The sequence below is a fragment of the Hydra vulgaris genome, chromosome 06 (genome assembly GCF_038396675.1).
Source record: "Hydra vulgaris chromosome 06, alternate assembly HydraT2T_AEP".
Taxonomy (NCBI): domain Eukaryota; kingdom Metazoa; phylum Cnidaria; class Hydrozoa; order Anthoathecata; family Hydridae; genus Hydra; species Hydra vulgaris.
This window is the reverse complement of record NC_088925.1, coordinates 35,921,309-35,946,558: the sequence shown is the minus strand read 5'-3', so window position 1 is coordinate 35,946,558 and position 25,250 is coordinate 35,921,309. Positions and strand designations below refer to the sequence as shown.

The 25,250-nt window shown below is 26.7% G+C and overlaps 3 protein-coding genes across 4 annotated transcripts in view; all 3 read right to left on the bottom strand.

The window, feature by feature from the left end:
• Nucleotides 1-653: 653 nt before the first annotated feature.
• Nucleotides 654-2,484, bottom strand: LOC100196947 (dapdiamide synthesis protein DdaC). Its single transcript, XM_065799990.1, has 3 exons — nt 1,828-2,484; nt 1,386-1,586; nt 654-1,238 (listed from the first exon to the last, which is right to left on the bottom strand). Exons 1-3 carry the CDS (start codon nt 2,305-2,307, stop codon nt 801-803), a joined length of 1,119 nt encoding a protein of 372 aa, XP_065656062.1. The 5' UTR covers nt 2,308-2,484; the 3' UTR covers nt 654-800.
• Nucleotides 2,485-3,563: 1,079 nt separating this feature from the next.
• Nucleotides 3,564-4,519, bottom strand: LOC105845405 (zinc finger and BTB domain-containing protein 49; the record flags this gene model as incomplete). Its single annotated transcript, XM_065799989.1, has 1 exon — nt 3,564-4,519. A coding segment is annotated over one exon (870 nt), but the record flags the coding sequence as incomplete, so codon positions are not given.
• Nucleotides 4,520-5,016: 497 nt separating this feature from the next.
• The window catches only part of LOC100208856 (uncharacterized), a 123,833-nt gene continuing 103,599 nt past the window's right edge, over nt 5,017-25,250 (bottom strand). For both annotated transcript variants that reach the window (XM_065799988.1, XM_065799987.1), the window contains exons 64-75: nt 22,485-22,613; nt 22,194-22,391; nt 22,020-22,049; nt 19,231-19,374; nt 18,507-18,680; nt 15,104-15,261; nt 14,776-14,998; nt 14,350-14,568; nt 14,160-14,268; nt 13,878-14,065; nt 13,280-13,553; nt 5,017-5,534 (exon numbers count right to left, since the gene is read on the bottom strand). In XM_065799988.1, coding sequence (XP_065656060.1) covers nt 5,090-5,534; nt 13,280-13,553; nt 13,878-14,065; nt 14,160-14,268; nt 14,350-14,568; nt 14,776-14,998; nt 15,104-15,261; nt 18,507-18,680; nt 19,231-19,374; nt 22,020-22,049; nt 22,194-22,391; nt 22,485-22,613 — 2,291 coding nt within the window. In that variant the 3' untranslated portion in view covers nt 5,017-5,089. The remainder of the gene's footprint in view (nt 5,535-13,279; nt 13,554-13,877; nt 14,066-14,159; nt 14,269-14,349; nt 14,569-14,775; nt 14,999-15,103; nt 15,262-18,506; nt 18,681-19,230; nt 19,375-22,019; nt 22,050-22,193; nt 22,392-22,484; nt 22,614-25,250) is intronic.

Below are 25,250 nucleotides of genomic sequence, written 5' to 3'. Positions count from 1 at the left end.
TGCAAAATTGTTTTTCTTAAAAATTTATTATGTTTCAGCTAATATTAAAATTAAATTTTGTTTTCATTATTTTTTCTTTTCTTGTACTCTATTGCATAGCATAAAGTAAATGAAGGGGACTTTAAGGGGTAACAACACATTGAAAAGTTATTCCCAAATACCATTTATGATGCGATTATTGTAACTTTGATTTATTATAACATTTTGATTTATAAATATTTAATCTGTATTAAATTTGTTTATTGCACAATTTCAACAAAGAGTTCACAAAAAACTTGTAAAAAATAGAAATGAGCATATTCTCTTTTTTAATAGCTCTCGAGTTAAAAGCATAAATTAGCATAACTAATTAGATATATTTTTATATTATTTGTTATCATAGATATGTTATATATCTATGATAACAAATATCATATATCATATCTAAATTATTTTCTTTTTAGTTTTCTAATTGTTAAACTAACGTTTATTTGTTATTATTACTATTTTTTTAAACATTTTTTTTTTCATTATTATTTATAAGACTTGTAAAAAGTTTCTATTCAATAACTTTTATAGTTTGTAAACAGCTTTTGAAGGAGTAGGAAGCTTTTCTCAGGTAGAAAATACATGAGAAATTATAGAAACTTTGAATCTCAAGTCTATATATCTTATTTAAATAAAAAAAGAAATATTTATTTAAAAAAAACAAGCTTTATATCTTACAACAGAACTGATTTAAATTCTATGTTCTGATGTTAAAAGATGTCAAATAATTGTTAAGAATTCATTGTTAAGAATTCATTGTTAAGAATTCATTGTTAAGAATTAGGTTGCACTGCTTCCCTTTTTAATATATCTGTTAAACTAACCACAATTTTTCTTTTACCAGTATAGCTTAAGCGCCCGTGCTGTGCAAGCAAGTTATCCAAAACAATTACATCACCTTTTTCCCACTGAAAACCTATTGATGCGTTCCATGCCACATTACGAATATGTTGAACTAGCTCTGGCTCAAACTCTTCTCCGTCTCCATACGTCGTATGTAAAAAGTATTCATGATCTTTTAACTGTTTGCCGATATAATCAGGATGGCACTTGTAGTATGTATTGTGAGCTGCACTTAGTTGGTTAAACCAAATTTTTTCTCCGGTTTCAGGATGGTAAATTATGGGCGAGGTAGTATACCATGTTGTTAACGTCTCGTTTTCGTTCCATTTCCAGTTATTGTTAAACTTTCGTAGTTTTGTCTCCACCTCCTAAACAATCAATTTTATCGTACTTAATTGCATTAAAATTGTACAAGCGTAAAACCTTTACGATTGTACATTTGATAAAATTACAGCAAATAAGTTCGGGAACATCCCTATTTTAATCTTGATTATAAAGAAACGAAAATTTTTTACTTGATGTGATGAAGTACTATAAATATCTTGCCATGTCATATATTTTGTCAATTTCTTGTTGCCGTGGTTACGAATATAACGAATACCTCTTTTTTCAACTTTTTCAAGGTAGTTCTTGTCAATGTGTTGTATTATGTCTCTATTAAATGCTATTGGTGTCTCACCGTCGGTTAAAGGAGGAGTTAAACAACAAAAGAAAATCTATATTAAATCATTAAAAAAAATTATTTTAAACTTACTTTTAAAAGCAAAATAAAAGTTTCAATTTTTTGAAGTTTTTTTATAAAATTTCAAAAAATTAGTACAGTAAATTGAAAAAAATATGATTTATAGGCACGGCGCCACAATTTGCTGGAAAGAGTCTTTAAAATATATCACTTATAAATTCTGTATTTATTTTCCCTAAAGTCTTAATTTTGGTAGCGCCGTTACTATTTTTTACCTTTCTAGGAAATGTGACGTGATAGCTCATTTCATTATGTGGCTCAATGCTAAGATCTGCCGGTTCGTTGCTTGTTTCATACACTTCACCAACCAGTTTTGATCGTGAAGCATTTCCTGCAACATATGCAATACTTTTGTAGCCAGAATGTGACATAAATAAGTTAAAATCACTCTCCGTCTTAATAGGAAGTTTTTTGAATAAAATAGCGCTGTATTGGCTTAAGTTTTCATCAATATAAAAACGAAACTTATTGGCTGCGTCACACAACGTTACATTGTTAGTATCATTACAACGAACTACCAGCAAATTTTTATTAGAATGATGGCTCAAGTATTCCGGCATACCTAATTCCGTGGATCCGGCTAAAAAAGGTCTATTTTTTACTACGGATCCTTTAGCTTTTGTAAAAACTTCTAATGTGTTACATTTAATGAATGAAAAATACCGCAAACTTTGAAATACCTTTGTAGTTATCATTTCTCGCTTAACTCAGATAAAATAAAGGTAACTGTAGCAATAGTGCAAATTTATTAACTTACACATGAAGCTCTTGTAATAGAGTAAAACAGACCTGATTAATCAAGAAATCATTTTATAACACTGTATTGATAAAAATGTAAACGGTACTAGCCATTTATCAGCCGATTTTATTTCGTAATATGTGTAAACAATTTTTTTTTGTTTGCTTTTAATTTAAAGATAAACAAATCCTCGGTTGTTTACGAAAATGAAAAAAATATATATAGTATTTTATAAATTTTTTTTTCTGCTTTCAATTATTGAATATACAAATTGATCAGTATATATAGATAAATAGAAGTTTTAAATTTGACCTATCTTAATTATAAAAGAAACTTTGTGAATTTTAAAACAAAACCAAAGAACTGTTTTTGTCGGTAGCTGTTATCTATGTGTGTTCTTGCGTTTGTTTTAAGTGCGATTAGTTTTTGTTTGCTTTTAGTGTGGTTTCAATTTCAATTAACAAATAAAGAATAATAATAATATCCTTACTTTTAAAAGAAAAACTAAAAGTAAACGTATCAGAACTATTGTATAATATAAACAAAAATTTATTTAACTTTATTAGATTAGGTTTAATATAAATGGCTAATAAAAATGTATGATATATATATTTTTTTATAATTTTACAAATCTTGTCTTTCTGCCAAAATAGGGTGTTATGGTTTTGCTCATTTTAAATTTCAATAGGATCTGTCGTGTGTGGTGGAATATGTGTTGTGCGGTGTTAAAACTTATTTAAAAACAGTTTTTTCGCAATACAATGCACACTATAATTAGCAAGACAAAAAGCTGTATTTTGACTTTAGAGAAATATAAACTTTAAGCTAAACTTTTATTTTCGAAAGTAGAACGTTTAATAAATTTTTTTCATGTTTTTTAGAATATTTTTTCTTAACTTAAAGAACTTCTTTTTAGGGCAGATAAACAGTTGCGTAAGGTAACATAACGATTACAGAGATGCTTTTATAAAGTAGCATTATGATTATGGAGACTTCTTTAAAAGGAGCATAAAAATTATAGTGATGCCTTTATAAGGTAACATAGTAAAAATGGATAACATAGTAAAGATGTCTTCACTATGTTATCCATTTTAAAGGTAGTATGCCGAATATAGAGGTTTTATTAGTTTAGATAAATTTAAAAATATGGAAACATTATTAGTTTAAATTGAGTTGTTAAAAAAAGTTATAAAAAAGGAAAGGAAGTCTACTTTCTTAAGGTTAATCAGGTATATATTCAACTAAAAAGTACGTAATAAACCGCACTATTTTGTAAAAGGAAGTCATTAGAATTCGCTTTATTCCATTTCATTGGGTAACATAAACATATGAAAACTGTCACCTACGTGTTTAGCTTCATTGACATGTTTCATAAGTTCTTCTGAATTATAAAAACACTTTAGCTTTGATTGTTTATAACAAGCAAGACAAAAGTAAGGTAAAGCGGAACCATGTTTAGTCTTATGATGGAATGATTGTTCATCGATATTTTTAAATCTACCACTACAATTAACATTTTCTAAGCAAGGCAATGGATAAAAAGAACAGTAATGTGCAATAAAGTCATCAATATTTCTATAATATCGGTTGCAAGGGCATTTGCAAAGGACATGAAACTCCGATATGTGTTCTTTATAAGTCTCTAAGTTACAGAATGACTTATCGAGACAATGCTCGCAATGCTTTTGTTTTCTCAGATGTTTTTTAAGTTCATCTGTGGAGTAAAAACCATTCCCGCGCTGACTTCTTTCACAAGAAATGTTATTGCATAAAAAGTTATGCTTTATACGGTCGTGCTTTTCAGCTGATAAAACGTCACGGAATACGATTTTGCACGCTCTGCAAACATTTTCAAACAAATCTATTATTGTGCAGCTCCATCCATCAACAATTATGGTGTTAGTAATGTTTGACTTTATCAACTCCTTAGCTTCTTTGTATTTCCCATCGCTGTTTGTCACCAGAGTTAACTGATGACTAATTTTTGAATGCTGAGACGAATATTTGTTAAATATGGTCGACTTTGTGTTAAAGTTTATTAAATATGTCAAAAGATGTATCCATGATGCTTCGTCAGATGAAGTATGGCTTTCGTGCAATATTAAATTCGAAGAAAGCTTTTTATTTAAAACTCGGAGTTTTTCACAGTATCTCCATTTTTTATTAAAAAATAAATGTCATCTGACAAATGGATTTTCTTCAAATTTGACTTCATTTAAGAAATGCTCGCCAACACTGTTCCATTCAATAAGAATGATCTCATACTTTAACATTTGTTCATTTTTATGTTTTAATACAGGAAGGATTGGAATGGAAGATTTTTTAGATTTCTCTATTTTAGCGTTGGTTTTAGACATCTTAAATTTCTCTCCAGTTTATTTAATTTTAAATCAAAGAATGTTCATTTTATTTAAAGTTATATATTATTAATGATGCGAATATTCTTTTCTTAATGAAACTCAATGAAAAAAAAGGAAGATTAAATAAAAACTTCAATTGAAATTTGTTATTAATAGATTTTTTATAATTCTATATTAAAATTATGTAGTTTTTTCTATTTTTGTATATATATACATTTACTTTGCATTACTTTGTGTAAAAACATTAGTAAAAAGCTATGGGAGCTGAATAAATTACCGCTTGATAACAATTGAAACACGTGATATGATTTTTTAACTTGTTTGCTTTAATATAAAGTGTATAATAAAAAAAATTTATTTTTGTTTAACATTTCGGTTTTACCAAAAATACCACCAAGGTCTTGACCTTTTGTGCTTTCTTGGTATACGAGGATGATGAATTTTATTTTTTTTTGTACCTAAACTGTCTGAAGAACATACATCAGGTAAAATCATAAGCGTTTTAGTCTCTGGTTCACAGAAAGCGCAAGATCCACCACAATTAGCAGAAATAACATTGTTATTAGGTGACGATTTGAAATTTGTTATGCGCTCCATCATATTTTCTGGATATCCTGTTGCCGCCCATCGCAAATTTCCCTGAATGTGTGCTCCAGTTCTTGAAAGATCAATACTAAACCGCCCTTGCCGACAGTCTTCAGAGCTTTTTGAATAGCAATCACCCGCTGAACCATAAGTAATTTCTCTTCCTTCAGAATACGCAAATTGAAAATCATTACGGGTAATCAACATAGTAGACGTGTTTACATGTACTCGGCGAAACCTATTTAAAAGTTAAAAAATGTGCATTTCATTGTTTCATTGATATGCATTATATATGCATTATATATATATATATATATATATAATATATATATATATATATATATATATATATATATATATATATATATATATATATATGTATATATATATACACACACAGAGCCGGATTTACAGTTTTAGGGGCCCTGGGCTAAAAAAAAGCCTGCGGCCCCATTGTTAGAAGTAATATGTTAGTTTAAAAAAATATATCATAGTTTAACGTAATTAAAAGTTTTATTTCAATTTTTTAAAAATTTAGCTTAAAATCTACATAATCTTTTTTCTGTATTTTTCATAAACAAAATCTTCAATTAATGAATCAATTCATGTCATGTCATGAATCAATTCATGTCATGTCATGAATCATGTCATGTCATGTCATGAATCAATTCATGAAATTTTCAATTAATGAATTGACTTTATTTTGTGTGCGTTGCTTGATAATAATCCAAAACTGATTAACGTTTTTTGTGATCGTAAATCATTTTTTGTTAATTTTGATTTTGAAAATGACCTTTTTCCAGACCAGTTGGATATCATGAAACGTATGAAAACCCTAAGAATAATTTAGTATTTGGAAATGTAGCCTCCATTTGTTTTTCCTTTATAAGTTTGTACAAATCCAAATGGGATAATTCAGGAACTTGAGTATTAAAATGTTCTTTCAAATACAGATGTCTTCAGCTTATCTTTATTGAATTTCGTGTCTATTAAAAATACAAATTTGTCATTCAATTCCTGATAGCATTGAGCTCTTTCTTTTAAATTTGTACTAAAATTATTGATAGCTTTTAAAAAAACGTTTGTCTTAAACTCTTCACGTGGACTTAATTGAGGTTCTTCTGATCGGTTTTCACCTAATAACGCTTTCTTATTACGGCGTCTCTTTTGTAAATAATCTATGTTTGGTAACAGTAATTTTGCATCTTTCTCTATTAAATCGAATGTGTTAGTTAATCCAAGAAGATAATCTCCAAGAGATGAATAAAGTTCAGCACATGTATCTAGAGTAATAGTTGTACTTTGCAATGATTTGGAAACAGCATTCATTCGTTGCAAAATTTGATCCCATATTATTGTTTGTAAAGCAAATTCAAAAGTTTCCATTTTCGATAGTAAATTTCCAGCAGCAGCTCTTGTTTTTGTTTCAAAACTTTCACACTCATTGATTTTGAACAATCCTTCCATTAATTTATTGTAGTTCTGGTGAATGGTTTTGACCGAGTCAGCATGAGCACTCCACCGAGTATTCGATAGTGATTTCAATGAACTACTTGCAAACTGTTCCATAACACTCCACAACTTTGTAGAAGCAAAGAAAAAATTGTACAGTTCTTGAGCAATACCAAAAAAATTGATTCCCTCGATGCAGCAATCTACGCAGCCTCTCCTCCCAAGTTAAGAGAATGACCTGAACATGGCAAAAATTTTGCCAGCTTATTGAACTCAAAAATTCTAGTTTTTATTCCTTTATATTTTCAAGTCATACTGCTTGAGTTATCATAAGTCTGGATTCTGCAGTTGCTGATTTCCAAGTTCAATTTTACGTTTAAAAAGTTAACGGTTGCATTTGCTAAATTTTCACCGGTGTGATTATCGATGTGAATAAAGTTGACAAATCTTTTAATAAGCTCATTAAAAATTTGATCAATGTACCTCAAGATCACACATAGTTGATCTTTGTGACTCACACCATGTGTTGAATCTACTGATAACCCATAATACTTAGATTTTAAAACATCGTCGCTGATTGATTGCAAAACTTTTCTTGCAATCAATACGGTTAATTCATCACGTGTATTCTTTGAAAGGTAGTTTGTTTTTCCAGAACCACTGCCACCATAATTTTTTATGTGTTTCGCCAATAAAGGATCAAACTGAGCAATCAACTCAAGCAGACCAATAAAATTCCCGTTACTCTCAGATCCAAATTTTTCATTTGAACCTCTAAAAGCTAAGTTCCTTTCAATCAATGTGCAAATTACAGCTGTTACTCTTCTTAGAACCTCTCTCCAGTAGTTTTTTTTCTTTGAGAATTTCGTTAAGAAGTTGATCGTTTAAAAAAACCTTGTTATTTTTTCTTTGAAAGTATGTTAAGGAAGCTTTTCTGTGGTTTGATGAGTGTTCATGCCCTTAAATTTTTCCAACCTTTATATCCCGTTGAAGCTAAAGCACGTTTTGAGTTTTCAAAAAGCTTGCAGACAAAACAGATTACACAACCTAATGCTGGGTAATATATGAGCCATTCTCTATTAAACATTTCACCATTTACTTTTTTCCACATAAACAAGCTTTTTTCCACATAAACAAAATTTATTAACTACCGTTTTTAATATCAATCTGGAAAATTAATCAGGCTGTTTTGCAAATAAATAATGTTTAATACTATTGTAAATTTTAATTAATTAGAAAAACAGCCCAAATTATAGTTATTTTCTTGGTGTGATAAGTTGAACCAAGTGATTCTAGAAAATAATATTTTAGAAGGTTCTTGGGTGAACATTTAATAAAAAAACGTAATGTTATCAAAAAAACATCAGATGTTATATAAAATCGTCGAGTTGATTGTTTGTTAAAGTTATTATTCTTACTAATGAACAAAATGTTGCAAAATGATTTTAGTTTAATTTTCGTCTTAAAATATTATTTATTTTTTTTAATCACCAAAATATTTAGAAAAATAAAAAAGTAAATTTTTTTTTTACACAACTACTTTCTAATGAAAATGTTAACGTTAAGAGCAATTTTCTCACGTGTTTGACGTTAAGAGCAATTTTCACCAACTTTTTAAAAATTTTACCCATTTAAGATTTTTTTTAATCAATAATATACCGATAAAACATTTTTTGTATTGATAATATATTTGCCAAGATTTGTCTTAACCAATTATTTGGACAAAGAAACCACCAATTCTAGGTGAGATAAAATTTATTTTCTGTGTCATATGCTTAACGCTGAGAATGCGTTTTTTATGCTACATATTTAAGATTTAATTGCTCCAAATTCTTTATTATTTTATTAAATTTTTTATTAGAAGAAACCAAACATTTTTATATTATAAATTTAAGTATTTTGCTTTTAAACTATAATCTCAAATTGCAAAAGTTAAAACTCAAACTTAAGTGTTTATATATGAAAAGATTATAGATATATGAAAAGTTTATATATATATATATATATATATATATATATATATATATATATATATATATATATATATATATATATATATATATATATATATGTATATATACATAAATATATATACGTGTGTGTGTATATATATATATATATATATATATACATATATATATATATATATCTATATCGATATATAGATATCTATATCTATCTATCTATCTATCTATCTATTATATATATATATATATATATATATATATATATATATATATATATATATCTATATATATATATATATATATATATATATATATATATATATATATATATATATATATAGGTATAGATATCTATATATCGATATAGATATATATATATATATATGTATATATATATATATATATACACACACACGTATATATATTTATGTATATATACATATATATATATATATATATTTAAACATATATATATATATAAATATATATATATATATATTTATATATATATATATGGTTAAGAGATGCCAACTCTGATTAAAAACACCCTCTGCCGTGAGGCTCTTGGTTGAGTAAAGGCTAGAGATGGTGTTACGATAAAAATACACATCTTGGGCAGATGTTGAGGGATAAACAGATTCAATCTGTTGACCAGCCTCGCACCCCTTCTTCATCTATTAGGCTGGCGCAGATGTATTTTTAATACATTGTTTCCGATTTAGGATGTCGAATGCTGGATCTTCTTGACTCAATGCATGGGTTTTGCTTGTGTCTCTATTTTTATGACTAGGCAACTCATTCTATTATCACCTAATGAGGGTACAGATCTAAAACTCAGTTTTACGGTTCTGTTGCCGGCTGGTTGTCAGGTTTCCCGAACTCTGTGGTAGCTCTCAGAGAAGCTGATTCCATCAACAGCTGAAAAATATCAAAGTATTAACAGTGCCATGTTGTGCATGGATGGTGTCCCTGTTTGTACTTTTAGTGGTCATTACATAGACCACATTTGGAGCCCTTTGTTACGGCTTAGGGTTTATTAGTAGTAATGAGGCAATTGTTTGGGCTATTAAACGGTGTTCTGAGTACTATCTATGCTTTGAGTCAAGTTCTTCAATCTAATTTTAAAATGAATAAAGTACCAAAAACTATAAAACACAAAAAACCATCATCTTCAACAAGTTCTCTAAATTTATCATTCACTAATATTCGTGGTCTTCGAAGTAACTTTTCTTCTGTTGAGTCTTATCTCTTGCAAAATTCAACAGACCTACTTGCTCTTTGTGAGACTATTTTGAGTTCAGCTGTCTCATCTTGCGATCTTAGTGTTGATGGTTATCTTCCCTTAATTCGTAAAGACTCTAATAGTCACATGCTTGGCCTGGGCATTTACATTCAAAAGAATTCACCCGTTTGTCGTAAAACTAGGTTTGAATCCACAGACTATTCTTTCATGTGCTTTTGTTTAGCACCACTTCACTCTATTGCCTTTCTCTTTGTTCTATATCGCTCTCCTTCATCTCAAGACTGCACTCTTTTTGATATTATTTCTGATCATATTGACCACGCCCTCTCTCTTTATCCATCAACAAATATAGTTGTTGTCGGTGACTTTAATGCTCACCACTCTGAATGGCTTGGCTCTAGTGTCAGCAATTCTGCAGGAATTAAGGCCCACAACTTTTGCCTTTCACAATCCCTAACTCAAAAATAATATCAAATAGTCAACTTTCCAACTCGCTTTCCTGACAATCCGAATCATTTACCTTCTCTACTCGACTTATGTTTCTGATCCTAGTCAGTGTTCAGTTTCTCCACATTCACCCTTAGGTGCTTCTGATCACAGTTTGATCTCTCTCAAACTAATATCTTATTCTTCTTCATCACCTAAGTTCCCATATTATCGTACCTCTTACAACTACAGTAAAGCTGACTGGGATTCTTTCTGTGATTTTCTCCGTGATGGCCCTTGGGTAGATTTCTTTTGTCTTCCTTTTGACAAATGCGCATCTTACATAAATTCATGGATTCAGGCTAGCATGGAATCTTTTGTTCCTTCTAGACGAGTCCAGGTAGAGCCTCACTCTCTTCCATGGTTTTCCTCATGCTGTGCTGCTGCGATTGTCAATCGAAACTGTTATTTCCATATTTATCAGCAAAACAATTCTCCAGAAAACAGATGTCTGTTTATTACTGCTAGAAACCATTGTAAAAAAGTTTTGTCTAACTTCAAAGCCTGCTATTCTCAGGTCATTAAATCTCGTATCTCATTTCAAAAATTAGGTTCTCGTGAATTCTGGAGAATCTTTAATAGTATCAATAATAAGGGCAAATCTATAATTCCACCTCTCTTGTATGGTTCAGACTTTGTAGCGTCACCTAAAGACAAAGCTGAATAGTTTGCTAAAAACTTTTCATCAATATCATCTCTTGATTCCACTAGTTGCGTTCTACCTGATAATGCCAACAAACAGGTTAATCAATTGCTTGACATTCGTTTCACTCCAGCTTCTGTATCTAAAGTGATTTCCTGCTTAGACTCTTCTACAGCTTGTGGCCCAGACAACATACCTGTTATAGTCTTGCAGAAGTGTTCTCCGGCGCTGTCGTCTATACTCTCAAAACTATTTAACAAGTGCTTATCAGAGTCATGTTTTCCAGCCTGCTGGAAAGCGGCATCCGTTATCTATATCTTCAAAAATTCTGGAGAGCGGTCTGATTCGTCTAACTTCCGTTCCATTAGTCTTCTTCCTATTTTGAATCTTTAATTAACAAACACTTAATTTCTCATCTTGAATCTAATAACTCACTTTCTGACCATCAATATGGATTTCGATCTTCTACAGCTTGTTCTACGATCTTCTACTTCTTGTTCTACAGCTGATTTGCTAACAGTAATAATAGATTGGTTTTATCATGCATTAGATAAAGGTGGAGAGGTTAAGGCCATCGCTCTTGACATTTTAAAAGCTTTTGATAAAGTTTGGCATGCTGGTCTTCATCTGGTTACATGCTGGTAACATCTTTAAGATTATTGAATCCTTCTTTTCCAATCGTAGTATATAAGTTGTCCTTGATGGACAGCACTCTTCTTCTTATTCTGTAACTTCAGGGGTTCCTCAAGGTTCTATCCTTGGCCCTACACTCTTTTTAATTTATATTAATAATCTTCTAGATATTCTCACATCTAAGGTGGCATTGTTTGCTGATGATACTACCATTTATTCTTGTTGTGATAAGAAACCAACACTCTCTGATTGCTTGGAGGGGACATTTGAGCTTGTAAAGGATCTCACTTCTGCTACAGCATGGGGCTCACAGTGGCTGGTGAACTTCAATACAGATAAGAATTTTTTTCAGCCAATCGTTATCGCAATAGTTTAGATCTTCCTATATTTATGAACGGTGATGTACTCGATGAGTCATCTACTCTTCATCTTCTAGGATTAACTCTTACTTCCAACCTTTCTTGAAAACCATATATCAAATCAGTTGCAAAATTAGCATCTGCTAAGGTTGTATCTCTTTATCGAGCTCGTCATTTTCTTACTTCGGATTCTATTCTCTATCTCTATAAATCTCAAATCCGGCCTTCTATGGAATACTGTTGCCATATCTGGGGCGTATCTTCTAAAGATGCCCCTTCTCTTTTAGACAAGGTGCAAAAACGCATTGTAAACATAGTTGGACCTGCTCTTGCAGCCAACCTCCAACCATTATCACATCGTTGTAATGTTGCTTCTCTTTCTAATTTCTACAAATACTTTAATGGGCACTGCTCTAAAGAGCTAGCATCTCTTGTGCCATCAACTAAAATTCATTCTTGTGTTACTCGTCATTCAATTAAGTCTCATCTTTTTTCTGTGACTGTTCCTTAGTGCTCCAAAAATACTTATTCGTCTAGTTTTTTCCTCGAACATCATCTCTTTGGAATTCGCTTCCTTTATCATGCTTTCCTGACTCATATATTTGCAATCCTTTAAGTCGTCCGTTAATCGTTATCTTGCTCTACAATCTTCATCTTTTCTCTTTCAGTAACTTCCAACTTTAATTAGCAACTGCTTGCAGCATTGTTGGAAGCGAAGATGTTTAAATATATATATATATATATATATATATATATATATATATATATATATATATATATATATATATATATATATATATATATATATATATATATATATATATATGTATATATATATATATATATATATGTATATATATATAAATATATGTATATATATATATATGTATCTATATATATATATATGTATATGTATATATATATATATATATATATATATATATATATATATATATATATATATATATATATATATGTATATATATATATATATATATATATATATATATATATATATATATATATATATATATATATATGACATAACTAGCATTTTCTTGTTTAATTTACTTATTCGACATATTTTTTACTTCACAGAAAAAATTCTAAACAAAAGAATATTTTTTACAGAGCTTATACACTTTTTTATTTATCACCCATATTTGTATTGCTATAACATCTATTAATAGATATACGCACCATGTTTTACCCCATCTTTTTTCAGACTCTAATGGTTCATTAACAATATCTCCTTGACAGGTATTAAAGTTTACAAGACGAGGTCTGTAAAAACTTGCGTAATTTCTTTCAGGTCCAGAAATCAATGTAAGATATTCTTTTGGTGTTCCACGTTGTTTAAATTTTGTCATATTATAGCAGTATGTGCTGACCACATCACATTTTGAGTTCAAACGTAAACTGTATTGATCATCAGGTGCACCGTGCACGTAATTGTTGATTATTGTGCAGTTCCCTGAAAACAGAGAAAAATAACAATGATAAGATAGAGAAATAAAACAATTTGAAAAAATTATATGATAACTATTTCCAGTCTAATTAAACAAAATCTATAATTTTAATTTTTTTAAATCTATAATTTTAATGCTTTAAAAAAGTTTCGTTATCTATAACTTTTTGACTTTTTTTGGTGTTCATGTATATTAAGTTTTGAAATATTCTCGTTTACCAGATATGATTTTACGAAATGTTTCTATCAAACTCTCCCACAAAAAAGGAAACGTTTCACTAAAAATTCTGTTAAAAATAAAATTAAAAGGTTTTAGTAAAATGGAGTTACTTGGTATGTCGTAGATAATGTTGGCTTTATTAATAATACTCTCTGAGACAAGAATTTTTGTTTTCTCGCGACATTGCGCATGGTAACCAAGTTTTAAACGGTTTTGTCGATCTGTTGAAAGTTGAAATAATTCTATGTAATAACGTTTTCCAGGGTGTAAAAAAACTTTGTAGGTTTCTTTTTCTGTTCTGTAAAATATAAAAAATTTAAAATAATCTAATAATACAAAAATTAATTTAATATCTTTTTTTAGTTTTGTTATTTACAACAGCAAAAGATTACTTTTTATCCTTTGTAGTTAACTGAACAGCATCCGAAACGATTGATGATTTATTTACATTCATAAAGATTGCAGTGTCTCCATCACCTTCCATTTGAAAAGTGTACTCAGCTGTATGATAAAAAAGTTAGGAGTGAAAATATTCATAACTCTTCTATTAAAAAAAACTTTAGAATTTTGTTATTCACTTACAGTTTATCGGAGGAATAAAGTAACCACTAAATTTTGCGGCGAATCTTCCGTTAGTAATAGAATAACCATCTGGAAGTTCTGGAGCAATAAAATTTTCTAAAACAACTCTGAAAGCAGGCGCCTTATCATTTAACTCTGCTTTTAAGTCTGATAGCTTCTCGCTAGTTGGTTGTTCAAAAATTTCATAAAGAATTCCAGAATAAGTTAAAACACGATGCTCTAAAAGTAATTATTGAATAAAAATCTCATAATTAAAAAAGTCATAATTAAAATAAAAAAGTCATAATTAAAATAAAAAAGTCATAATTAAAATAAAAAAATTAAAAAAGTTAAAAAAAAAATTAAAAAAGTCATAATTAAAATAAAAAAGTCATAATTAAAAATTTTAAAAGTTCAATAGAAAAACAGAATAAATTTGAATCATACTATATCGACCACAAAATCCTTTTAAATTGAATATATCGTCAGCTGATAAAGCTCCAGGGAAGAGATAAAACTCATCAATAGATCCTGTTAATTGTTTCCTACTTCCAGGTTTGTCTTTACCAATTCCAATATGACCACTCCAATCTCCTGGTAAAAAGATAACTTCTTGTTGATTTGTTAGGTATTTTGGCTCCAAAGATATTCCATTAACATACAAATATCCCTAAAAAAGAATAATTTAACATGAATTGTAAAATATTGCTATATTAAAATTGTTGATAAATTTTATTTGTATAGTATAGCATTATTAAGTTTATTTAATGTATACCTTATTATCATCTAAATCATAAGTAACTGCAAGGTGAACCCATTCGTTATCAAATTTAAAAACGTTTTTGTTACTTTTTAAACCAAAAATTGTTTTATTTTCATATTTAATAAAAAAATTAATTGCTCCATCTACATCGACTTCCAATTCATATAGAGCTAATAAAAAAAAATGTTAATAATCAATTTAATAATAAAAAAAATGTTAATAATTAATTCAATAATAAAAAAAATGTTAATAATTAATTTAATAATAAAAAATATGTTAATAATTAAATTAATAATAAAAAAAATGTTAATAATTAAATTAATAATAAAAAAAATGTTAACAATTAATTTAATAATAAAAAAAATGTTAATAATTAATTTAATAATAAATAATAGGTAAAGTTTTAATAAATTTTTTGTTTCCAAAAATTTTTTTAAAGTAAAACAAACTAAAACTAAAAGAATTTAAAAATTTTTTCTAACTTTCTAAAATTGAAAAAAACTGAAATTGAAAAAAAAAATTATAAACCAAATTAACATATATTATTACATTTTTTATTTGCTACATCCTTTTTTATAAATATTCTTCTGAAATTTATTATTCAATTAAAAATGTTTTATAATTTTTTATTTGTGTGTTTTGGTGTCTATTCTTGTTATGCACCATACTTACAGTATTTCTAACATTTTTAAGATTACAATGATTGCTTAAGGTGGTTGGTTATTATATAAGATCTTGACACTCAGGATTTGTGTAACATTTATTTAACATATCGGGTAATACTCAAAATCTCTTTAACTATCTAGATGTGTAATACTCAAGTTCTCTGTGATATTTATTATCACAAACCTCAAGATTTGTGATAATAAAAATTTGTGAAAAAATACAAATCAAAGTTAAAAAAAGTTATTTGAAAATCTATATTAAAACTAATAGATAAATATCAAATCTTTTATGAATTAGAAAAAAGTATTTTAATAATAAAAATTTTAAAAAATTAAAAAGTGTTACGAATTTACAATGAAATGTTATAAGAAGTTATTATTCTATTGGATGTCACACTTGTTACGATCTTACAATAAGAAGTTGTAAGCGAGCATTTAGGTTGGTGCTTGATAGAAAGTAAAGAATTAAAAAGCACAAAAATAGTTAAAAGAAACATTTAAATTGTGAGTAAGAAAAATATGATGATTAAAAATTTCAAAGTATCAATGTTTAAGTGAAACAACCTAGTGAATAAATACATTTTTAACCCAAAAGAACAGGAACAGTAACAAGATGCAAATTTGCTAAATAATGAGTCATGCAAGATTAAGTTTTGGTTGATGGAAGCTGTTATGATGACTCACTCAACCAGCGAGCGTTGTAGTATTACAAAACAAGTACAAAAGAGAAAGAGATGTAACCATATAACAAAGGAACAGAGATTCAAGCTTCTCAGCTTGAACAAATCTAAATAACAATTTTTGGACCTTGTCTAAAAAAAAATGCATTATAAACAGAATAAGTCCAAATATTTCCTTCATCCTATTACTAACATCTTTAATGGAATTCTATTACTAACATCTTTAATGGATTCTATTACTAACATCTTTAATAGAATACAACAGTATTCCATAAAAGGATAAGTAAGAGATGTAGAGGTAAAAAAAATAATCAAGAAATTGACAATAACCTCAGCAACCTTTTAACCTTAGCAACTTTTCAATAAATTATATAAATAGTTTTAATGAAGTAAAGTAAAGGACTCAAAAAGAGTGTTTTCATTCATTAGTATAGGAACATCATTGATATTGAAATAATTATTAGATATAAAAAACTGATTTTTTTTAAGGTTAAAATTAATTAGCTATTTAAGGCAGTCGCAGAAGTGAAATTACATTCAATGTTAAAATTAATTAGCTACTTCAAGCAGTCACAGAAGTAAAATGACATTCAAGGTTGGATGATCAAAAAGTGATAATTGTTTCTAACCAATGATGCGCAAGACAAAAAACTAGATAAATAAAAGATTTAAACATGAAAAGACAGATATAATAAAAGAATGTGACTTTGCTGAATGAGAAGTCAAGTGAAAATGAGTTTGGTTGATGGAACTAAAGTAAATAGCTTGATTGAGCAACAACCATGATAGTATTTGTACAAAAGAAAAAGAGATGCTTACAACGATGGGAGTACGCCTTTTTTTTGTAGACCTGTGTTATCATTCACTAAAGAGGTAGAGAATGGAATTGGGAGGAAGAAAATGGCAAGAGAAAAATAAAGAGAACTAACCTTAGAAGATGCTAACTTTGTAATGGATTGTATAAAATAATAGTTATAGTAATAAATAGTTTTCATAAGAAGTGAATTGTAAATAATAACACAGGTCAACAAAAAAAACTTTTTTTCTAGTGCTAAGCAAAAAATATGTTTTTTGTATAGCATTTCACATTTTGATTTTAAACATGCAACTCGTTTTTCATCATCATGTCAAGTTGTAAAGATATTTGGGTTCAAATCTTTAGCATTCGGGGTGAAAACCTGAATATTGTCAATAAAAAATATTATTCGAAAGTATGTCAACCTGGGTCTAAAAACAAGTGTATTTTAATAGAGATTTTAGAAAAACAAATATTTTTAAATAAAATTTATTGAAAAAAAAAATTATGCAAAAAAATGCTCAAGACAATACAATTTTAACAAAATGTTTCTCAGTTATTATTAGTGGAAGTTTTCATTCTTATTACAAACAAATATTATTTTTAAAATCTCTATGAAAAAAAAGTTTAAGCAGTTCTGCCTTATTCTTAGGAGAGGAGATCAGATCTACCTTAAGAGAGGCTAAAAGATCAGATCTACCTTAGGAGAGGCTATAAGATCAGATCTACCTATGAGAGATGGAATATTTGATTTTCTTATGATACTGTTAAAGATTATTTTTTATTGTTAAAGATTTAAAATAAGCTAGTAGTAAGAAGAACAATGATCTGATGAAGATCAATGATAAAGAAATAACTTTTTTATTGATTCAGTAAAGTGAAGTTTTCTTCCTCAAATTTAACTATTTGTTTAGTTATAGAAACTTTAAACCCAAACCTCAAGAGATTATACAAAACTTTGTATAATCACTTAACAATATAATTGAAGCAATTTCCAAATTCCTAAAACACATCACTAGATATTGTTTATATTAGTAAAATGCTAAGCATTGGTGTTGGGGAGTGGTGTTGGAGAGTGGTGTTGGGGAGTGGTGTATCAATATTACCATAAGACATACATTATTAAAAAAATAAAATTTTGATGATAACATATAAATCAAATTAGCAAAAAAGTGAACATTATTAATTTGAATGAAATTATATACTTTACTAAGTTCAAATTTTTATTTAATATTGTTTATTTCTATGTTTACATGAATTTAAAACAACTATACTTAGATTATCTGAATTGCTGACATAAAATATTGTATGTGTATTTCCAGGATTGAGTAGTAGCCATGCTGCGATTGTAATACCGTCAACAGGTTTGTTTCTAAACTTTGAACCATTAAAGACAAGATATCCAGGATCATTTAATGTCAGTTTTGTCTTGCAGTGGGGAGTAAAATCTAATAAAATATTGAAGGAAAAAAAAAACAATAAAAAATATATTTGTTGCATGAGAAATTTAAAAAAAATGATTTTAATAAATATATTTAAAAATACATTTTTTCGTTTTATAAAAAAATCATATAAAAAAATATTCATAATTGTCTAAAAATGATTAAATAAATTAAAGTTCTTTAAACTATAAATAAATTAGAAATAAACTGAAAACTAGAAAGAAAATTGTAACCATTTATCAGAAAAACTATTTTATATCATTTTGAGAACAACCATTCATGAATAAAAGTTAATAAAAAGGGTATAGTTTACAAACATATCATTTGTTTAACATTATGCAAAGGACATAACTTTTCACTATTGTTTGTTAAGTCATAACTTAGTACAGTTTACTATTGTTTATTAAGACATAACTTAGCACAATTCACTATTGTTTATCAAGACTTAATTTAGCACAGTTCACTATTGTTTATTGTGACATAAATTAGCACAGTTCACTATTGCTTATTGTGACATAAATTAGCACAGTTTACTATTTTTTATAATAAAACTAACCATCAATTGAGACATCATCAGTTATAAAACCATCATTTCCCCATCTTGATTCATCGTAGATAATGTGATTAATAAAAGAATCATCCATGCAGTTTAAGTCAAATGTAAACATAACACAAGGTTCGTACATGTATCCCAGATGTTCTAAATAATATTTAAGTAGGTATGTTCACACATACAAAAGTTTAATATAAAAAAAAACATTTTCTGCATAAGAAAACTGGCCATATATAATGAAGTACTTTGAAATGCTTTAACTAAAACATGTAACTGTAGAATACTTTTAAAACTTGTGTAATACAAATATATTGCTTGAACATAACTATTCACTTGTTTTTAAAGATAAGTTTACTAAATTTTATTATAAATATTAAATCTTAAATCTTAGGGTAAGCTTTAAGATTATCTTACTACAAGTTATATTTACTTGTGCCAAATGAAAAAATCTTTTGATTACTGTTAATGTTAATATCATTTTATTTATAAATATATTTATTATATTTTGTTAACATTTTCTAAATATTGAGGGGTTAAAAATTTTTAAAGGTTAAGAAAAGGTACACCCACAAGTTTTCTTGTTTTTACTACCTAATTTGTTAAAAATTTAGTATTTTCTCTTTATATATACTGGGCTTTGTAAAAAAGTGATAAATTTGTAAGAAAATGGCATTAAAACAAGACGCTTACAGAAAAAGAATTTACAAATTTTATTTTGCGCATCTATCTTACGTAAAGAAGTTCACCTTAGGCCACTTTAAAATAGTATTAATTGTTATCTCTGATAAAATCCAGCGTGCTGAAAAGACTCTGATTACAAAAGAGTTAAAGAAAGTTATCATGTTGCTAGAAAATGGAATAAAAAAAAACATTAAACGTCAAATATGATTAATGATGATGATTGATGATGAATCAACCATCATCATTAATCATATTTGATCATCACAATAAAATTTCACAATGATCCTTCACAAGCTGATCCAAAAGAAAATTTTATTATAAACCTTAATTCTATCATAAATCTTAGGATAAGCCTTAAGATTACCTTACTACTAGTAATATTATAAATCTCAAGTCTACCTTAAATCTTAGGATAAGCCTTAAGGTTACCTTACTATAAGTAAAATTTAATTGTGCGTTACTTGTGCTAAATAAATAAACCTTTTGATTACTAATAATGTTAATATCATTTTATTCATAAAATATATATATTATATGTTGTTAATATTTTCTAAATATTGAGAGGGTTAAAAGATTTTTATATAAAAAAAAAATAGGAAAAAAAATAATTTTAAGAAAAATAAAAAAGGTAAAATAAAATAAAAAAAAACTATAAAAAAGAAAAAAAATTAAACTTATTACATCTGTAATTTAAAATGTATGTTTATTATATACTATATATGTATATATATATATATATATATATATATATATATATATATATATATATATATATATATATATACATATACATATATATACATATATATATATATATATATATATATATATATATATATACACATGTATGTATATATGTATGTATGTATGCATGTATGTATGTATGTATATATATATGTATATTTTTATATAACAGGTGTTTAATAAATATCTGTTAAAAGTTTAAAACTTAAAAAAAGGTACAACCACAAATTTTCTTGTTTTTAGATACTAACTAATTTGTTAAAAATTTAATACTTTTTCTTCATATATACTGGATTTTGTAAAAAATTGACTAGTTTGTAAGAAAATGGCGTTAAAACAAGATGTTTACAGAAAACGAATTTATGAATTTTATTTTGTGCATCTATCTTACAGAAAAAGTTCCCTGTGGACCACTTTTAAATAAAAATAATTGCAATTTCTGATAAAATCTAGCACCTTGAAATGGCTCTAATTATAAAAGAGTTAAAGAATGTTATCATGTTGTTAGAAAATGGAATGGAAAAAGACATTAAACACCATCAATCATCATCATAAATCATGTTTGATCATCATAATGAAATTTCCCAAAGTTAAGCTAATCCTAAATCTAAATGTAGCATAACACTGATAAACAACTTGTTAAAAAAAAGACCACCATCAGTTGCCATAAAATAAAAAGGATACAAATATAAAATAATAACTAGCAAGAAAAAATTTGCTGAAGATGTGATCCCTTGTATCGAAATTTGCAAGGAAAACTCATCATTAATGATGAGTCCTAATTTACTTTGGCTCACAGCACAATACAATAATTTTACTCTAATAAAATAAAGATTTTTATAGTATTCTGAATGAAAAAAACGAGCAAGCAAAAAATCTTAAACAACTTCGTATTAGGATAAAACCTCAAAAATGTTGACCTCATAAAAGATCTAGCTGATTAAACTCATCTTTGAATTGGAAAAATACATTGAAATAAAAGACTGATAAAAAAAGTTTAATATTGATTAAACTAATAACCTTAATAATTATAATAAATAATAAATAAGGATTTATTCCTTTAATAAAATGTTAAAGTAATAAATTCTCTATACAAGTATATTTATGTTTAATTTGTAGATCAAAAACTTTGAAAATAATAACAATTTATAACTTTCACTGATTTATATTGAACACCTGTTATATAATATGTTTAATCAAAAAAATTTTTGAGTTAAAGCTTGCTACTTATTTTTTGTTTTGTTTTCAGAGAAATTTTTCTATATTTACAAGACTAACTTTCTTGTATTCATATGTAATGTAGGAAATAACATTTTGTTTATGTACAATTTTGTGCATAAATTTAATACAAACAATAAAAATTTTACCTTCAACCCAACCAGATTTTACTAATGGTGCTAAAACAAATAGAAGAAAAAAATAATTAAAAATAGTGAAATCTAATCAACTTGTTTTTAATTTTTTAAATCTTCTTGATCTTGTTAATAGAATATGAGTTCTTATTTATTCTTATATTGACTTATATATTCGTTAAAACTTACAATTACAAACATTGTTTGTCAAAGGTTGCACATAACTTCTATGTTTTGCTATATCAGTGATTTGAAATATTGCATTCTTATTTCTTGTTATGTTCAAAAGTTCAGAGAAATTTGACTGTCCAAAAGCAACTGCTACAACATATATGCCTGATTGCCTAATTGGTTTTGCTGCTTTATAAAGTGTTTTGCCATCCACAGCTGAGTTAAATAAGAATTTTTAAAAATTATAATGTATAAAAAAAATATATCAATATCTATACAGAGTAAAAAGAAAAGAAAAAAAAAACATACTAGATTTTCCATATGTAAGAAGCAAAACAACATAAGAAACATCTTCTTTAAAAGTCTTTAGCATGTTACTGTAAACAAACTTTAGCGCAACACCAATAGCACTTGTTTCATTCAGAGTTTTCATTTTTGCTGAAATGAGAATTTTTCGATAAAATGAGCATCCATGTTTTTTTGTATTATAAAAACTATTTTAAAATAATATTTGAATATTTTTTTATCTGATGAAAATTTTATGTAGTTTTACCAAACAAAATACTTTATTAAAGTTCTACAAAATGAACAACCATCTTAAAAACAAACTACCGTAAAAAAAATTTTGGACAAAATTGTCAGTTTTTATGAATTATTTTTGTTCACAATCTTTTAGTTACAATATTGTAAATGTTAAAGTAAAAAAAAGGCAGATATACTTTCTATAAAAGTATATCTGACCGGGTATCAAAAGAATAAAATTTTATAGAGATTTAAGAAATAAAGTTTATAAAAATAGCTAAAATAGATAATTCAGGAAACTTAATAATGAATAAGAATTAAATTTAGTTTTTAGATAAAAAAAAATTAAATTCTAAAATTAAAAAAGCATAACATTATAGATAAGGATTTTTTTTAAATTAGGAATGGTTTAAATACTTGTTGCTGTTTTTACCATTTTACTTTATTTTTTTTTTTTTTTTTAATGAAAACAAAATAAATTTTAAAAAAGAAACATGTTTTTATGGTAAATATACTTTATATTAAAATATTCAGAAATTTCTAAATTTTAATGTAAGATAAAATATTTAACATTTTTAATTTTTTTTAGTTAGCATTTTTATTCTAAAACTTAACAGTGATAACCATTCTGTGCTTTTTCCAATTTTAGTATTATTCAGAATATATATTTAAATAGAAAATATAAATATTTGAACTTTGGGTGTCTAAAAATAGGTAGAAAAAAATTTATAATTTGTTTCATTTAAAAAATTTCTGCTTTATTATTGCATCTAAACCACACTTTAAAAAATATCTCAAATTTAATTTATGTTTATATGATGATATTTAACAGAATCAAAGCTAAACTTGATAAAAAAGTACTATGCAGAGAGGCACTTGTGTCGAAAACCAAATCAAAAGTACAAAAGTATATTTACTAAAATCATAAAAGAAGCAGGTATAATAATTTCAAACAATATTTCAAATAATAATTTCAAACATATAACAGAACTAAGGTTCAAATACTCCAACAACAAAATCAAAATATTTAAAATTGGGCTAAACAACACTGAGATCTTATGAAGATTGGAAAAATTTAATTAAAAAATAAATACTTATTTAATTGTCTATAGAAACATGTGACTGATTAAGACATTCATTTAAATTTTTATAGTAATATATATATTTTTCAGGTGTGTTTCTCAGATAACTCTTAATTCGCAATAATGATTCTTTTGTTAGAAACAGTGAAGAAAAAAAGTATAACTAAGACTGTGTTGTGAAGACAGTAAAAATCCTATATAGTCAAATAGTAAAATCCATATAGTCAAAGAGCTAATAAACAACAACAAACAAGAATCAGTATAAAATAGTATCAACAACTCAGTTACAAATATTAATATAAATATTAAAATAAATATTAATATAAATATTAATATCAATATTAATATAAATATTAATATCAATATTAATATAAATATTAATATAAATATTAATATAAATATTAATAAAAATATTAATAAAAATATTAATAAAAATATTAATATAAATATTAATATAAATATTAATATAAATATTAATATAAATATTAATATAAATATTTAATAAAAGGAGTAAAACAGCTTAATATGGTTAACATGGTTAATATGATAATTTTCACTAGTGTAACTAATAATTTGGGCACCTACTATATTTACACAGCCTTCAAAAGATGAAAAATTTGCCCATTAGGGCACAATGCAGTCAATGAAAATCAAAGGAGATCAAAATATACTCAATCTTCAAAGGGTGCATTGACAAGAAGAAAATTTGCTTGGGCTAGACAAAGATTGCATTGTCAAGAAAAAAAATGAAAAGGAAACAGAAAATGATAGAAAAAAAAGATTGAAACAAGAAAAGAAGATATGCTAAGAAAAAATTTAAATAGTTCAGTATGAATTGTTTCTTACTACATTAAGTATGCTGGATGAAAGTGTGTACAGACTTACAGTCAATTTGTTGTTGTTTCAGAAGTTGCTGCAGCTCTTGATCAAAGCCTGATTAGCAACCAAGAAACAATGTCTGCACATGTTCTTGCTAGGAGTGTTTCTGGCTAGGAGTTAAATGTGAAGGTACTCAGTGTCTATTGCAATCCATAGATATACAGTAAATATTGTAAAAAAAAAGCCTACTAAATAAAGTAGTCTTTTGAAACAACATTTTCCTTGATTATCCACTGGGGAAGGAAGTTGATGCCTGGACTAATGAATGGAAAAGTAGTTCTTTGGAAAAAATTTTTAAGCTGCTTTCCACCGCAATCATCAATGAAATATTGGAAACACTTTAAATATTTTAATAACTATTAAATGTTGTTTTTCATTTTCACAAGTTTTTTTTAGCTTAATGTACCATTATTATTAAAGTAAAACTTTTAACAAATGGAACCACTCTAAACAAAATAATCCTTAACAGTAAATAACACATTGCATGATTATTTCTTTTAATAATAATAAAAAAAACAATTAAACTTTAAAAAATTTAACTGTCAAAATAATAATAATAAATGAAAATATCTAACTAACAATATCCATTATT

Coding starts and splice junctions, on each gene's coding strand:
- LOC100196947 (XM_065799990.1), bottom strand. CDS start 2,307: ATGATAACTACAAAGGTATTTCAAAGTTTGCGGTATTTTTCATTCATT. Junction 1,587..1,827: donor ACGTCACATTTCCTAGAAAG/GTAAAAAATAGT, acceptor GATTTAATATAG/ATTTTCTTTTGTTGTTTAAC. Junction 1,239..1,385: donor ATAGTACTTCATCACATCAA/GTAAAAAATTTT, acceptor TTGATTGTTTAG/GAGGTGGAGACAAAACTACG.